At 43.9% G+C, this 18,165-nt stretch overlaps 1 protein-coding gene across 2 annotated transcripts in view; it reads left to right on the top strand.

The window, feature by feature from the left end:
• The window catches only part of Galnt7 (polypeptide N-acetylgalactosaminyltransferase 7), a 128,698-nt gene that overhangs the window by 91,271 nt on the left and 19,262 nt on the right, over positions 1-18,165 (top strand). The window contains exons 3-6 of one of the 2 annotated variants that reach the window (XM_075986807.1): positions 9,109-9,275; positions 14,904-15,034; positions 15,293-15,372; positions 17,441-17,623. In XM_075986807.1, the coding sequence (XP_075842922.1) occupies positions 9,109-9,275; positions 14,904-15,034; positions 15,293-15,372; positions 17,441-17,623 (561 nt within the window). Of the gene's footprint in view, positions 1-9,108; positions 9,276-14,903; positions 15,035-15,292; positions 15,373-17,120; positions 17,304-17,440; positions 17,624-18,165 lie in introns of both variants that reach the window. The other variant, XM_075986808.1, reaches the window with a different exon arrangement.

The raw sequence follows: 18,165 nt of genomic DNA, 5'->3' as shown, positions 1-18,165 counted from the left end.
GCGATCTTCAGACCATTCTCTGCACAACTCTGTTTAATGACTTGGTATGATGCCACTCACTTGGTCGCTGCTGAGACCTTCATGGAAATACAGCTCGGTGAAGCTCATTACTGTTTGTCCCTGCCATAAGGAAACTGCACATTTAAAAGGAAAAAATATCTCCCATCTGGACTTCACATCAAGAACATTAGTCACAGACCTAACCATCTTTAGGTCTAAAAACTCTAGTCAAACTGGCAGCCTCATAAACAGCATCAAGAGTCGGGGTGCACCATTTATTGTGTGTTCTTTGTGGGCAGTGCCCTAGAATTGTGCTTGTCCAAGCCCTTCACGCTCTCCCATGCACTTTATAAACTGCATTCTTACTTCTTTTTCTATGCCTTTCTGTTTTAAAAAATCCATTTCTTCTATTTTTATTTTCCATAATGTCTCATTCTTTGTCTCCGTTTGCTGCCTGGAGTCCTGCACAGAGTGAGGCGGCGCACTAATTAACTATCTCCAAGGTGCAAGCCTTTCTTGGCTACTGATGCCTTCACAACTGCGCGTGGTCCACAGTGGGCTGATCCTTAACTCCTCTTAGTGCTTGCTGCTTTAGCTCAGATATATCAGTGTTTGATAAACTGGTATCTCTATAAAATCAGAATATCCCGTGGAAGCGCGTATGTGGAACGAGAGTCCGATATAGCTATAGACATATGGCTCGCACTGTGAAATGTCCTTTCTTTCTTTTCTTTCCCAGGGGATTTTGAAGAAATATACAAGAACATATGTCCTGTCCTAGGACTCACTGCCAGATTTTTTTCCCCCAAATTGTGGTTTGAGATTTCAGATCATTAACTGAACACATCTGTCTGAGTATGTTTTTCTTTAAATTAAAGAAAAGAGGAAAACTTTGAAGGCAGCTATTCCCAAAACATAACTCAGCATTCTTAGTTTTTTAAAACATATTTAGTATCACTGACCTTTAAAGCCAGGCAGAAATCCTCCAGCCGCATGCAGTCCTTTGTGTTAGTTGCTATGCATTCCTTGTGTATGGGCGAAAATATGGACTTCTTTGGCCTATTTGCTCTATAAGCATGTATGTGCAAGTGATACTTAGTAAATTGTAGTTGAAGGGGAAAGAACTTAAAGCTAGAACTGAAGGGTTCATTTTTAGACTCACTGCTGTTATTAACTGGCTGGGCAGGACGTATAACCTAACTGCCGCAGTCCCTGTGTGTAGAAAATGAATGCTAAAAGCGTTTCCCTACCTTGCAAGATTATAAGGAAGCTTGGATAAGATCATATGTGTGGGAAAGAGGGAAAGCTCTTAGAACCACATTTCCTGTCTGGGGTCAAGCGAGCCGTATACTTGGTGGCAGAAGTACCAGTTGCCTGACTCAAACATTCTCCGCCCTGCAGGATTGTTAGCACCCTCAGATTCTTCACAGTGGGTTCTGAGAGCCCGAGCCTGTTGGACACGTGCTGGGAAATGGATGCTCTAAGATTCCTCACGGGCACTCGTGTTTCTGCTTTGTGTTCAGCGCGGTGCTGTCCACTCAGCTAGTGTCCCCTGCTTCTGGCCTGTGTGTCTCTGATGCCACCTGCTTCCTCAGCAGGCAGCGTACAGCAACCATGTTTCTCGTCAGCTTTTTGTTCCTGTCTCTCCCATGTCTTCTTGCACAGTTCTCGAGAATTCTGGCTCATGAACTCCGCTTCTTGCTCGGCTTGCTGGGCACTTTACCAGAGCAGGAGCACCAGCTGGGTGGCTGAAACGGAGCCGCTCTCATTTTTGGAGGTCCCCGACCCAGGTTACTACAGAGAACACAAGCTGAGGTCTCCGGATATGACATCGTATCCCGCTCCTCTTGCTTGTTAGGAGCTCTGAATTCTAACCATACCATGAGTTTGAAGGCTGGATAGGGAACTGAGGGAAAGGGAGGCTGACATTATGGCTAATCACTGGGCAGCTGTATTGCACTGTGGGGAGACAGGACACTGACTGCCTCACAAAGAGAGTGGAAATGGATATATACAGGGGTTTTTCTGTTTTTCATTGTATTTATTATTGGGGGCTCTGTGTGTGAGAAAGGGAGGATGGGCATGTGTCTTGCACTTCCTGTAGAGAACAGGAGTTGTGAGGCTGTCTCTCCTTCCACCTTTACGTGGGCCCTGGGGAATCTCTTACACTTACATCTCTTACATGATGCCTTGCCATCGTGCCGGTCGCCATCCCTCTCAGCAGAGGTCACAGTGTTCCGGCAGGGGACTGTTGCTCTTGTTGTGGATGCTGCAGAAGGCTGTGGCTGGTATTGCTTTTTCTGTAGCTCTTAGCCCAGCATTCAGCCAGGAAAGGTTCCAGGAACCCTGTTTTGCTCAAACAGCCCCCTCTCCTCCAATCCAATGGCTGGGCATGAACTAACCCTCAAAATCTTAGCTCGGCCCTAGAACAAGACTTTAGTCCCAGGAATTGATGCAGTAACCCAGCTATAGCTGCAGCACGGGCCTTAAACCTTGTACACGTGACAGACAGCTGTCATTTATTGAGGTTGAACGTACCCGACGGGGCAGGCCCAAAGCTGTGCACAGGCTTCACCTTCGTACTTGCTCTGCTTTCCAGCTGTGGTCTCATAGTGTACACCCAAGCAAGGACAACCGTTAGCAGCTGTACTTTGTCCGTTGCTTAGTTTTGATATGACAGGGTGATATACTTGAAATTTTTTCCAGGCACAGTCATTAATTCTGTGTAAACCGACTTGATTTTCAATCTCCCCAAAGAATGTAAGATTTATTATTCTCCCTGTCAATAAGATTTGATTCATTATTACAGAAAAATGGATGGTGTTCAGGCAACACGAAAATAGAGTAGACCTGTAAACATTTTGAAATCAAATCAACAAATATGTACTCAGAATTGACATAATCATGAAATCCTTGCTATTTGGTCGGAACGGAGCTTAGCTTGCCTGATATTTTCATTTTGTAGATAATAGGATGAGGGAGTTCTATTACCCCGGACTCGGATTTGACCTTCCAGGGAGGACTGACTAATAAGAACATTAGGGAAAAGTAATTAGTGTCTAGCAGAGAAGGAAAAGGGCACAGGCTCTTCACGGATGGAAGTCTGAGAAAATGATTAGGACGAAAACCAACTGCAGCTCGATTCCACTGTGCCTCGTCAAAAGAAAGACCGTATTAGTAAGGCAGGGCCAGTCTACATGGAGGCTAGACTAGGGGATCAAAGACACGGTGGTCACTGTACCCCACCCAGCTGTCTCGAATTATACCTAGACCCAGTTTGAAGCTCTGCACCCTTAAGTAGCACCCTAGTTTGTTGTGTTTGGTTGGTTGGTTATGGTTGGGGTTTTTTGGCTTGGTTGGTTTTTTGTTGTTTTTGTTTTTGTTTTTTTTGAGACAGGGTTTCTTTGTAGCTTTGGAGTCATGCCTGGAACTCGCTCTTGTTGGTGCCACAGGGGTCACGCAAAGATGGGGCAGACCACCAAAGTCTGTTAAACCAGAAACAAACTTTACTCCAAGGAAAAAAAATTAAAAAAATAAATCCCCATGGGGCACAAAAAGCTTATCAGCTAGCTGAGAACCACAGCCAGAGATGGACTTGTAAGGCTGTGGCCCTGGACGGTTCCCAAGCTCCCCTTTTTAGGAGCTTTATATAAAGAAGCAAGCATTAGGCATATAGAAAATCATTTTTACAATCTCAAGGTAAAACTCCGATACAAATTGCTTTTATTTTATCTTATTTTTCACACTTTTCATTAACAGGGAATTTCAGTTAAACTAGTGTTTGCATGTAGCTGGTTGTTTCTCTAGGGTTTGTGCTGATGGTGTTTCCCAAAGCTCTGCACTCCCCTGATACCTCCACTTTTGTTAGCAGAGAAAGAGATGGGACAATGCAAAACCAAAAAGTCACGACACCCCATTGTTTAAAAGTTAACTTAGTTCACACCAGCTTCTGGTCATGGGTGGCCAGGGGCGTTATCTAAAAGCTGACCCTCAGTTGCAGAGGCCTCTTCAGCCTTGCAGACCGAGAGATGGGTTGTAAAACCAAGTAACCCGTTATTACTAGTTAATCCTGCTGACAGCCTGCTCTCATTCTCCTAGGTTTACAACTTTATAGTTTTTTATTTCTACGTTCTTATTTTTGGAATTTACACTTCTATATTCTTAATCTTGGACTCTTCAGCTCTGTAGATCAGGCTGGCCTCAAACTTGCAGAGATCTGCCTGTCTCTGCCTCCCAAGCGCTAGGATAAAGACATGCGCCACCACCACCCTGCCATTGTAGGTGTTTTGTTTTGTTGGTGTTAAATTCTGTATTTTTCTGCATATTGACACATTTGAAGGAGTAGCATTTATATTCGCGGGTGCTAACACTGTACCATTCCACCCAGAGTGCACTGAAAGCATGCACTCACACCCGCTCTCAGTCTGTTGAGGTTGACGCACTGGGGTTAAAGGTTATAACTCTCTATTCATTGAAAATGGCACAGGCCTTTAATCCCTGCATTGGCAGGCAGATATCTGGTCTACAAAGTTACTTCTAGGATAGTCAGGGTTACACAATGAAACCCTGTCTCAACATCCCCCCCCCACACACCTGCAGAAAAGAAAATAGATATTTCTGTATGCTAAGTTAAATTTTATGTCTGCATTACTAATATGTTTGGGAATTTGGTGTAAACGCCATTTCAAGTAGACGCTAAGCATTTTTCTCTTCCTTTAATTATTTAAATAAACAGTAATTGTAGCTGGAGGCGGGGAAAGCTGCACATTTATTTTTAAATGAAAGAAGGTAGTTAATAAAAAAATAAGGTCAATGTTTCTCAAACTACAGGTTTAATTCCTGTGCCTAAAAGTTCCTCCCTGTTAGATTTAGACTTCCTGCAGAATTAACAGGCGAGAGTCTAAAGGTACTGCTTGTCAAAGTAAGGACCTGAAAGAATAATCTAGAAATAAGATGTAGCTCTAAAAGGATGCGAGGTGAGTCCCGGGCTCACACAGATACACAGGTGCATACATGGGGTACCGTACATTGTTGATAGTGTGTGTAAATCACAGCAACTTAGGACCTCCAACTGCTGGGGTTTCCGGAGTCTGCTTAGCTAGGTAGTATTTATTGACAGTCTAATTACAAGGTTTTTAAATTATTTTATTTTAACTATGGGGGAGAAAGGGGGGGAGTGTGTGTGTGTGTGTGTGTCTTATTAAGGAACACAGTGTGGGTGTCTGTGGGAGGCCAGCAGGCATTAGATCCTTTGGAGATGCAGTTATGGGATGTTGTAAGCCACCCCCACGGATACTGGGGAACCTCACTGGGATCCTCTGGAAGAGCAGCAAGCACTCTCAACTCTGGCACCAGCTCCTAGCCCCTATGACAAGGGTCTATATCAAACTACAAAGGATACCAAAACTATAGAGATAGCTCAAATATGTATTGATACGTGTTTCATTTTTTGGATTTGGAATCTACTTTTGTAAATTGCAGCTGTCATTATAAAATGCCTGGGGCAGGGGGATGCCTCGGGGTGAGTATGCCTGCCGCTCAAGTGTGAGGACCTAAGCTTGAACGCCTAGCACTCACATTTTATAAAAATCGAGCATGACCTCACATGCCTATCCCCCCAGCACTGTGTGAGGCATTCTGGACCTGACATAGCTCCAGGCTCAATGAGAGACCGTCTCAAAGGAACGCAGTGGAGAGCCATAGACCTGGAAACCCATGTCCTCCTTTCCCTACACAGTGTACCCAAAGACGCTTTCTGCCTCTTCTCCTGATACCAAGCACTTGTCTCAGAACTTACATGAAAACCTTCCCTAGGGTGACAAGGATCACTCCAAGTCCCAAGCTTCTAATCTGAATATGAATACTTGTGATCAGAGCAGCTCTCCAGTGTAGCCGAGCCACTCCTGTACTGTCCTTGTTGCTAAAAGACTGGAAAGCTCTCTTGGAGCCAGAGATGCTGGAGAGCAGAAATGAGTCAAAGCATGCAACCAGACCCGTCCACCCAAACGTGGCTTCTTGCTCCCAGTGAGCTATCCACGGAGGATACAGTCAAGACCCCTAGGTAGCTTCCTAGATGCACAGATAGTACCAGTCCTGTACATTTGTGTACCTCATCTTTTCCGAAATGTGTATTCCTCTGATAAAAGGTAGACTGCAAATTAAGTATCCTATGATCAATAACTGATCATAAAATAAGTTCTCGAGTGTGCCTCTCCTGATGTCTTAACTGTATAGTACTCTGTTACTGAGCCACAAGTAACTAGAACCCCAGAAAGCAGAAACCTCAGATAAAGGGAGACTCTTGCCTATTTTCCAGCAGTAAGGTGTGACATGCTGCAAACCTTAGTACCGTGGATAGTTCCTTTTCTTCCTTTTCACATCTATTTATTGTGTGTGGAGGTCAGAATTCAGCTTGCAGGAGTCAGCTCTGCCTTCCATCGTAGGGATCAAACTCACATCTTCGGGCACAGTGCTTAGGCACCTTTACCCGCTGAGCCTTCTCGCCAGGCCAGGGTGTCGCTCCTTCCCCGGTGTTCATGTAAAGGCCTGGTGGATGATGAGCATCCGGTGAGCACTGTGCTGTGGCTTCTTCTTCTCACCACAGCAAACCAGGAAAGCTGCCCAAGAGCTAAACTTTGTCAAGAACCTGCATTCAGTCAGCCTGCTTGTGGCAAAAGGACACCTGGGGTTAAAGAGACCACAATCTGTGTTGCCTACAGCTCTGGTTGGACTGGCTCCTCAGCCCAGGCTGCACGCTTCTGTAGGATGTTTCTGTGCTGTGGAGGTCATGTTTCTCTCCTGCATCCAGTGATTGAAAGGCCATGCATTCTTGAGGTGCTGTCTTCTTCGGGCTCAGAGAGGGATTCCCAGTCTCCTTGACTATGCTGAACTTTGCAGCAGTTTCTGAGACACTGGTTTTAGTCTGTTTTGTGTGACTATAGCAGACCTCACAGTGAGCAACTTCTCAAAATTCTGAGGGCTGAGAAGCTTTCAGATTGAGGGACAGGCATCAGCATGGATCTCCTTCATCTAATCACGGGGAAAGGCTTAAGAGCAGAATTGTTCCTGTGTAAATGGGTGAGAGGAAGCAATAGGGGGCGCTAAACTCGTGGCTTTGAGAAACCCACTGTAATGGTAACGAACACATGCGGTTACTCACTCTCAAGGCTCCACCTCCCAACACTAAATGTGAGAGCATTGAGGGCTCAGGTTTGCAACACTTGAGCTTTGGGGACACATTCTAACCACAGAAAATCATGCTGCAGTGGCCTGACGACTTTGGCAGCCGTTGTGACTAGTGGCTCCTTCCACGCCACCCTTACCCTGGTAGCATCTCCACCTTGGTCCTCACTGGATCTCTGAGCCCTGCTTGTCCTCTAGAGCCAAACTCTGGCTTCAAGCTTCCGTGCTGTAGATTCTCTGTACACTCTGTCACCACCTACCACTCTGACACCCAGCAAATAGCAAGCTGTGCCCTCTTAGCTACTTCCTCGGCTCCCTACTGAAGTCCTGTGGAAATGCCTGACCCTTGGGCGTCAATCTAGAGCCAGGAGAGGCTGTAATGAGAGGTGGAATAGCGATGAACCTTTCTTGGCCTAAATACACTTCCGTTGTTAGAGTTCTGCACTGCAGACACTCCACATTGAGCTGTCTCTTGTAGCTTGGAATGAAACTGAGGTCGCACAAGCCTGTTCCTTCATCTGCTAGTTTTGATGCTGCTGTGGTTTAGTTTGAAACAGGATCTCACTCTGTAGCTCAGTCTGTCCTAGAACTCACCATGTCGCTGAAGTGGCCCTTGACTTGATCCTGCCTCCACCTCCGGGGCAGATTTCCTTACAGGCGTGAGCCACCATACTGGCTGTCATCTGCTTTTGTTACATTCTGTCCTCTTGTTTTGTTTTTTTCCAGATTTTTCCACCGCTCCATACTAGGAGATCTTCTGCTTCCTTTTTTTCTGGAAGGGGAAGGACTCCTCTTCCACAGAATATGGGCCATCACGATGCCAAGGCTTCTCAGAGTAGGCTAATGGGATGGACATAGAAAGAGAAGAAAACACATCCAAGTGGCTTTCAAAGCCACCTTCCCCAACCATGAAGCAGCTCTTGTGTGTTAGCTGCTGGGAACACAGCACTGAATGGAACGAATGTCCTTAATGGGTTAAGGTTCTGAGCATCTAGAAAGACAGATTCCTAGATAAGGACATAGAGCCAAGTGAGATGCCATCAATAAGAAAATGATTAATCCCGTTATGGAACAGCTCGTGCTGTGGAATATAGACAGTAATGGTGTAAAGCCATGTCAATACACCCATGCTCTGTCCTCTAGCTGGGTTCCAGGAATTTAACCAGGTTTGCTCAGCAAGTGTCTTTGGTCTGTCCCACAGGCCCAGGCCCAAGATCTACCCTTTCCAACTTCTGTATCTTGAACAGTTACCCTGGAAGAACTTGAGGCTCAACTTTGGCACCCCCATTCGGATGTGCTCATCAAGTCTTCCCTGACTCTGGTATCTTCCTTAGACCCTGCTCTGAGATCCTTTAGGAAAAGGCTTCCAACAGCTTTATCCCTGCTATCACTGTCTCAAACATTCTTTTCGTAGACTAACCAAAGATCCATCTTTCGTCAGTCCAGTAGGTCCAGATGATGTTAGAGCTGTACTCATTATCACTAGTAAATTTTCCAAAGACTCCCATGTGTTCCTGGTTAGCCTGCTTCATTTTTTTCCTGAATATTTCTTATTGTCATATTAGACAACAGGGTAAATCTCTGGCACTTACAGCTCAAGTTTGAGAATGGACTATAGAGTGTTCTTTGTGTCATAGAAAACAAGCTGACAGCTGTAATAGTATCTTTAGCCTTCCCAGCATTGATTCATAAACTATCTCCTTTATCTCACAGTGTGCTGTAACCAAGGAGCTTTACCTAAGCTTAACTTTAAACAACCGCTTCTCTCTTTGATCTTATGTTTCTGCTGAGATCCAACGCTCTTCATACTGTTCCTTAGATAAGTCAATAGGATTTAATCCAATCAGAAAAATTCAATCACAGAGATTTGAAGCCCAGTGTTATAGATTCCCTTTAACTATATATGATGCAATTTTCCTTTTCCAGATGCAAGTATTGGCATTACGATGAGAACCTGCTCACGTCAAGCGTTGTCATTGTCTTCCACAATGAAGGATGGTCAACCCTCATGAGAACAGTCCACAGTGTGATCAAAAGGACACCAAGGAAGTATTTAGCAGAAATTGTGTTAATTGATGATTTCAGCAATAAAGGTAATAATAATGGCTATAGGCTTGACGTCTTAACTTTAAAATTCTGGCTAGAAAGTAAGTTAATCATAAGTAATTGTTAAAATGGTATATCAACATAATTAAGTTTTAAAAATATTGGGAGTCTACTCTTTTGTTACTGTGTTCTCACTGTGCCAAGCACTGTATATGGATGATTTTGTCTAATCCTAACAGCAACCTTTCCGGTATTATAATTATCTCTATTTTATGCAGGAGGCTCATGTGACTTGCCAGCAGTCACAGGTGTAGTCATTAACTGCTGGATCCAAATCCTTGAGTTCAAGACTGTCATTAAGCATCATCTGATGCGGTTCCGATTCTGTGGGACTTGGATTTCACAAATTGGCTCATAGGAATCACTTACTGACAGACTGAACAGCAGGGTCATGTGTATTTTGCAATGCCACCCCAAGTTCCAGCCATGGCTTTGGAGCTGAAATCCACGTACCCATCTCCCAGTCTTCACTTTACACTTGACCAGTGATGCAAACACTGAATTTGACGTGAAGATAGGGGTGGGTTAGTCTCTTCCCTTGTCACTGTGGCAGAATACCCGACAAAGGCCACTGAAGGAGAAAAGGGCTCTTTTGACCCACTGTTGGAGGGTGCATTGAGTCCTTGGTGAGAAAAAGGAGGGAAATTGATGTTGGTGTTCAGCTCATATTCTCCTTCTCTCCAGTCAAGGACCCAAGCCCATGGGATGCTGCCTCCAGCATCCAGAGCTGGATCCCACCAGGCTCCCAGATTAACCATCACACTGGTCATACCAGGCTACTTCTTAAATACAGAACACATCTTCTGCCACTCATTTTATTGTATAGTTGATTTAAAATAGTAAACAAAAATAAGCTATGAAGTTTTTTTAACCTTTTTTGTTTATTCTTTGTGTCTTTCACATCATGCATCTCCATTCCATTCACTTCCCCATCCCTTTGTATCTGCCCTCAGCCGTTGCAACTCCCTCTGCTGCCCAAAAATAAAAAAAAATGAAATTTAAGAGAAAATAAAAGAAAAACCAGTCTCCTCATGGAAGCTGCAGTGTGACACAGTGAATCATGTGATAAACCCCCTTACCCACACATCATTACTTGCAAGTGATCATTGCACAGAGTTATTGGTCTGGTTTGAGGCCCCTGGTTTCTGCTACACCATCCGTGCTGAGCCGGATCCTGCTGTTGCCCTGTGTTGTGGAGATCCTGTAGCTTTTGGTCTGTAGATCCCATGTAGGTTTTTTTGTTTTGTTTTGAGAGGGAAGACACAGAGAGAGAGACAGAGAGAGAGAGAGAGAGAGAGAGAGAGAGAGAGAGAGAGAGAGAGAGAGAGAGAGAATTGTGGGAGACCCAAGCTAGCCTTGAACCCTTCATGTAGCTAAGGATAGCCTTCCTACCTCCACCTCCCAAGCCCTGTCATCACAGGCTGCACCTGGCTTGCCCTTCATTCTTTTAAAGGAGACGGTTACAGTATATAGGCAAGTGTTGAGCCATCTTGTTTCAGCTTGGCAAAAGAGTGGTCAAGCGGTGATTTTCTAGAGAAGTGAACTTTTAAAGTTCATTGTGAATTTCTTTTAATACATTATTGTAAGTTAAATCTGTATTCCTAATTACAGAAATGTGGAAACAGTACTGTGGCCCAGGTCCTAAGTCAACATGCAAATGAAATGAATGTTGCCTCTTCAATGCAAATCTGCATTTGATTTTTGTTTGTTTATTTTTGCTTGTCACCAAACAGTTGAAGTGTTTGGAACTGACTGAAGCACTCAGTTACTCAGTAAGAGCGGGTTGCTTGCGCTCTGACAAACACGTTACAAGGTTTTCTGCATAAGGCGTGACCACCAAATCTGACGTTAGGTTAGGGTGGAAGGTAGGACATGAGTACCGTGACAACACCTTCCGGAATGGCTTTATACAGCTCCCGACATTGAGCTTCCTCCAGGGCGCAGTTCAAAACTCTCCCAGTCTGCGAGAACTTTCGCTGCTTCTCCAAGGACAGGACTAGAATCGTGATGTGCTCACGTATAATGGCACCAGGAAAAAGGAAAATTAAGATCTCTTTCCTTCTCTCACTTCTTTGCAGCTGATAACTTTTTTTAACTCATCATTTTTCATGACTACTCTAGGTGTAGAGATTTAAATGTTTTGGCTAAATTCAATATATTTAACTCAGCTGTCTTGTCTTGGTTGCAGTTTTCTATGATAGAAATGCTTTTATCAAAATATTTCTTTCTGCAAGACAAACATTTGAAAATCTACTGTAGAAGACTAGAGATGGATCACTGTCATCTCCAATCCTACAGTTGATCCTATACCCTCCTCTGGCCTCCAGGGACACAGAAACAAACATACAGTTATTTTTAAGTGTATAAAAAAAAGTCCAAATCTACAAAACTACTTTCTGAAATCTCCTGCCTTGGTACTGATGATAGGAACTTTATTATTAATATATAATCAGCATTATAAAAAGAATACATACTTTACCATCCTAAAATAACTTTTTGGCCCCAAAAAGAACAGGGGACCCTAAAGCTTGCAGTGTTTGCACATCTGATTTCCCTCTTGCTGTCAGTGTGTCTGTCTGTCCACACTCTGCACTTCTGTCTCCACTCAGGCAGGATCTACTTTCCTGACAGTAGGTGGAAACTTTTAGACTCTCCTGGAACCAGAGTCCAGAAGGTCTAATTAGTGTTCCCGATCTCAAGACAACATTAAAATCTTTTGCTACTAACTTCAGGGAAATTGTAGTATTTGGTTCATCGGGCCCAAATAAAAACTTGCTTTGTACTTTGCCCCAATAAAATATAAACCTTGAAGTTATAACTTTTATTTTGGAGACAAAATAATAGAAAACCCCTAAAAGGATCTAACTACTTTGCATAACCTACTAGGCTTCTGGAAAAGACAGTGTTCTCTCTTAGCAAGATCTGGGGCCTTTAAATAGAGCTGGCTTCTCCCACGCGTGTGTGCATCTTCAGATGAGGCTATGGTGGCTTCAGATGGAACAGCCCCAGTCACTTAGAGGTCTGCAGTGACCCAGGCTTTCTCCACCTTGCCTTACAGTCCAGCAGCCGAGGGTTTTCCCTGTCCTACCGGGTCTCATTCAGGGCATCCCTGCCCCTGCTTCTCTGCTGATGCGCCTGCTCAGTGGCCTCCGATGTGCGCTGCCCACAAAGAGGTAGAGAGAGGAGCCAATGGTGGAACACAGTGGACCAACTCTTAAGACTTCTGCTCACAAGTGACCCACGGTCTTTTTGCACAAGCCCAGGCCACGGACAGTCACAAACCCAGCCTGACATACGTGGTTTGCAGGGAGGCAATATTCCCCCTAGAAAGTGACAATGGGTATTTTGAGGCCTAAATAAATACAGTCTACCACTGTGTGAGGTCACTAAGAAGCCATTTGTTTTGACTGAGAGGCTAAATCTGAAAACACAGGTCACTCACTTTTGTACATTAAGATGTATTTAAGGGGGCTGGAGAGATGGCTCAGTGGTTAAGAGCACTGCCTGCTCTTCCAGAGGTCCTGAGTTCAGTTCCCAGCAACCACATGGTGGCTCAAAACCATCTGTGGTGAGATCTGGTGCCCTCTTCTGGCCTGTAGACAGAATACTGTATACATAATAAATAAATAAATCTTTAAAAAAAAAAAAGATGTATTTAAGGTATGTTTTTTAATAACATGCCCCAAAGAAATCCCCAATGGAATTAAGAAAAACTTTAGAAATAGTAATGTAGGACTGTACCAAGCTTTGAAATAAAAAGGCAAGACTTCTTTTACAGAGAAACAACTGATTTTGAAAGGGAAAATTGCTGGTGGTGGTGGGACATGCCTTAAATCTCAGCACACGGGAGACAGAGGCCAGCCTGGTCTACAGAGAGAAAGGTGTAGGACAGCCAGTGCTACACCGAGAAACCTTGTTGAAAAACAAAAAAGCAAAAACAAGGGAAAATCACCAAATATTTTGGCAGGAAAATATAATTAAGCATGAGAATTGTAAGATTTGTTAAAAGTTGGTGCCAAAGTGTGTGTGTGTGTGTGTGTGTGAGAGAGAGAGAGAGAGAGAGAGAGAGAGAGAGAGAGAGAGAGAGAGAGAGAGAGAGGTGTCTTAATCCTGAAAACCCATAGGTGTAGTATCTTGTTAGTAACAACCTTCCTGGTACAGTTACACACATCTACAGTATTCGTGCTTCAGAGGCAGAGGCAGGGGATCAAAAGTTCAAGTCTAGGAGCAAGAGAGAGGTTAAGAGCACTGGCTGCACTTGCAGAGGACCACAGTATGACTCCAGGAACCACATAGTCACAACCATTTGTAATTCCAGTCCCAATGAGTAAGATGCTGTCTTCTGGCCTCCTCCATGAAGCAGACACACAAGTGGTGCACAGGCATCTATGCATTTTTCGATGCATACAGTTTTAAAACAATGTTTTAAGAGTTCAGGTCCAGGCGGGTGGTGGTGGTGCATGCGTTTAATCCCAGCACTCAGGAGGCAGAAGCAGGTGGATCTCTGAGTTTGAGGCTAACCTGGTCCACAGAAGAAGTTCCAGGACAGCCAGGAATGTTATATAGTCCAGCCTCAGGTAAATGGTAAATTTGAGGCCAGCCTTGGCAATATGACACTCTATCTGGAAACAACAGAAACATTTTAAAAGCTTCCTAAACAAGCAAACTATTAAATAAATGGTCTAACATATCCATTTTACCACCAGCTCATATCTAGATGCAACAACTCTTTGGTGGTTTTTGTACTGATGAGAGCCAGATTTTTAACAATTTTAGGGCAATTTCTATATCTTTGGGAAGCGTCTCAGCGGGATCGGGATTCTAGCTGGTGAGCCAGTTTCCTGGACTGGCGGTGATAAACAAAAGCTGTTATTTTCCAATGGGAAGCCAAGGTGTAAACTTGGCCAATTGTGCCTGGTTTTCACAGCATAGAATTTACTCTCCTAAATTACAAACATGTATGCATATGTGTATGTAATTATAATCATTATAATTTAATTATACACATACCGGTAATGCTAAGCTGTAGACAGAAATGGGTCTTTTGATTGTTCCAGGCTAACTTGGTGGCTAGCCTTCATCACAGCAGGACTGCAGTTTTCAGTACCTGTTATGGTTGGGGAACGATGGCCCAGAAACAAACTGTTAAGCGGCCTGTGCCCCGTGGAGACTCCAGGAAGTCACATGACATTATCAGTCGATTCTGTATCTTCAGAGATCCTGAACCACAGCTTCTTTCAGCTGCAGAATATTGCATATTCTTTTCTTTATAATTTTTAAATCTGACGTTTTCTAAGTTTTAATATTTATTCAAACTTCACAGGGATGCTTGATAAATTTCATAATACCCACTCTTCTGTAGCTTACAATTTAGCTTGTAACACATTTTGCCTTCCGTCTTCCTTTTGTGTGATGGCAGAGGGCTGAAGGCAAGGCCTCGTGAACGCTTCGCACAGTCGACCGACACCGCCAGCCCTTACGTTCCGTCTTAATAGATTTAGCAGATGGTCTGATCCATATAAGATCAGTTGGCACATCTGTAGCCACTCTGTTTCTTAGGAGAGAAAAATAAAGTTTCTGTGTAAGAGTCTATAATGGTTTTTTTTAATTCATAGAACACTTAAAAGAAAAATTGGATGACTACATAAAGCTGTGGAACGGCCTTGTGAAGGTGTTTCGAAATGAGAGAAGAGAAGGCTTAATTCAGGCCCGAAGCATTGGCGCACAGAAGGCTAAGCTTGGACAGGTAGGAGGGGTGTTCTGTTTACAGGGTCTGCACTTCCTTGTTGGTATCTGAAAAGTTAGATACGCTTTGAATTATCCTTCAGTTTTGTTTTGCTTTGCTTTGTTTTAATTTAAATGAGAATGCGGGTTTGAACAGATAATTGACGTGGCAAAATTGACTAAAATGCTAATTTATATTAGCGCCTAATTGTAATTTGTGTGTGATATGTGATGTACCGTCTGTGAGGAGTATTCTTTCACCCTGCCTCTTTTCTTTAAGGTTTTGATATACCTTGATGCCCACTGTGAGGTGGCAGTTAACTGGTATGCTCCACTTGTAGCTCCCATATCTAAGGACAGGTAACATCACCTTGCTTTTTTTTTCTTTCCTAGTTAAAAAGTAAACCTTGTCCTAGAAGGACAAACACTATTCTCTCCGTCACCCCCCATTCCATCGAGTTTGCCAGCTGTTGTGTGAGACGTGTTTTCCTTGAGCTGTTTGCTTCCTGGGTGGAGCTAGCTTTGGACTATTCAAATGTAGCCAGCGTGTATTTGGAAAAAGCTAGGTGTCCCCTGGCAAAGTTGTCTTGGCGCTCTGGTGAGACTTTCTCGCAGAGTGATACCAATTGCTCCCTCTATGCTGGGTAAATGCTCTGAAGACTTGAAGAAGCATGCCTTGGAATTAACCCTTTGGGTTTCTTGTGACCTTTTCAATGATCACATTAGATATGGGCCACCTGTAACTCAGGTCAAGCCTCCGGGATCCTATGAAAGCTTCCAGGGTTGGAAATAGATAACTGTGGGAAACAGTCCTCACCATTAGTGTAAAGAAATCTCTAAAATCCCAAAAGAGAATTTCAGTCCTTAGTTCCCAAACCTTGGTTGCTTCCTGTCCAGAATTCTATTTCAGAATCCAGGCGAATGCAACATATTCTTGTGACAGTTGGCAGACTTTCTCCTCAGATTTCAGGGGAAGGCCCATCGTAAACACCACACGCGCTGTCTGGCTTTATCTCCACAGCAGCCCTGTGACAGAGATGATTTGCAACACTATGCAAAACCAGCACCAAGCCTAGGAAAAATGAATTTGCCACAAATCTGATATTTAATGAACTGTCAGACTGATCTCTGTGCTTCTCTGCATTGCAACGTTTATTCTAAACTGGGAAAAGAACGTGGAGAGAGGAAAGATAGCTACCCGGAAGCCAGCCCCTGTCTCCAGGGCAATGTGGAAGTCCTCCCAGCACCAAGGAAGTGGCTTTTCCACAGCTTCCAGTGGGAACTCCGTGTGTCACACAGTGGCCCTCCTCTGAGGTCATGCTCAGGAGAGAAGGAAGCTCTCTTAGAATCCACTTCCCTCGTAGCAAGGCTCTGAGTCCCACAGATCTGTGATCTCCGTGCTCAGCCCTTTCTGATACGATAAACAGGGTCCCAATCATTGTAGTAACAGCTCCGCTAGCATTTCACAAAACCCAAATGCAAAGGATTTATCTTTCCTTGTCTCCTGCAAACCTTAGTTCATTCCTGACCCACCTCAACAGGTACTACAGGCTTTTTTTTTTTTTAAGTGAAATAAAATACAGAGCGTGAGGTTTTAGTTTGGGTAAGGGAGTTGTTCTGCTTTGTAGTAAAAGGAGGGAAGAAATTTAAGTAAAAACACACAAGGATGTGTTCATAATAACCGCCTCTGGAGGAGTAACGAAAAGTTGAAGCTGTTACAGATGTGTTTTGGTGGCTGTGCCTACACAAAACCTTGGAGATGTTTCTAATGGAGGACACAGAGAGAAAATAACAGGCAGAAAAATCTCGTAAAGACCACAGAATCACTGTAAGATAGCTGCCTGTAACACCAAGTACAAAGGAGAAAGCAGTTAGCAGGCTCAGTGGCGCGGCTCTTTGCCCAGGGTTTCTTGGGACAAACTCCCCTTCTATTCTCCCTCATGCTAGCCTCGACTTTCCCAAGACCTTATTTTAGTCTCCCCTCCCATTAGACTGTAGTCTCCCAGTGCAAATGAAACCGAGTACAAAAGAAGCCCACGTAGTTAGGCATGCTGAACTAGTCAGTTTGGGGTTCTTAAATGCGTTTTCATTTTCTGTAAATGTTTCAGAGCTACATGTACTGTGCCTCTAATAGATTACATAGACGGGAATGATTATTCCATTGAACCACAGCAAGGTGGGGATGAAGATGGTTTTGCCAGAGGGGCCTGGGACTGGAGTATGCTATGGAAACGTATTCCACTAAGCCACAAGGAAAAGGCCAAAAGAAAACATAAAACTGAACCTTATCGGTAAAGACTATTACTTTATTTTTCTATGTTGACTGTTTACCTAAGTCTTTTTTTTCCTTCCCTATGACCTCGTATAAACATATGGGTCCATACATACGTTTTCCATTTGATCTTGCCGCATCATCAATACAACACAGAACCATTTGCACTGTGCCGATTATAGATGTCATAAATGGCAACACATATGCAATTGTACCCCAAGGGGGTGGTGATGAAGATGGGTATGCCCGAGGAGCATGGGATTGGAGTATGCTCTGGAAACGGGTGCCTCTGACCTCTCGCGAGAAGAGACTGAGAAAGACAAAAACTGAGCCATATCGGTAATCACTAAATCACTTCCCTCCCTCCTTTTCTCTGGTTGCTGCTAACCCCTTAACCTCTCACCACGCTGAAAACCCCGCTGTAAGAACTGGAGCTGTCGTCTCAGATCCTGACAGCCCTTGGCTCCTTGCAGCTTCCAGGCTTCGAATTCACATTGGCTCCTGTAGCAGCTTTTACCCTAAGTGCAAGCCCCACTAATGTGAATTATACGCTTTCATTGGGGAAAAAGTATTGCGAAAGGCGTTAGTAATTTGAAGCATAACAGGAAAGAAGGAAACAGCCTTTTGCTGCTGTCCTAGGAGACCAAACGGCAGAGTGTATTCTATAAATTCATATGCCAACTGCTGGCAACTCAAGGCTTGCGGCTTGCACCTTGGAGTCTTGGATGCAGTATTGACAGTGAGCACACTAGCCGGAGACTTTGGGGTTCTCCCTTTTGTTGTATATGCTAAAGCGCTGATACTAATTTTGTATCTGTTAAATGTGAATACGAATACATGGCGTTAGAAAACGTATAGAATCCTTTGTTGCTTGGTTCTCA

The sequence above is a fragment of the Microtus pennsylvanicus genome, chromosome 9, assembly GCF_037038515.1.
Source record: "Microtus pennsylvanicus isolate mMicPen1 chromosome 9, mMicPen1.hap1, whole genome shotgun sequence".
NCBI lineage: Eukaryota > Metazoa > Chordata > Mammalia > Rodentia > Cricetidae > Microtus > Microtus pennsylvanicus.
This window is presented reverse-complemented; position numbering and strand designations above follow the sequence as displayed.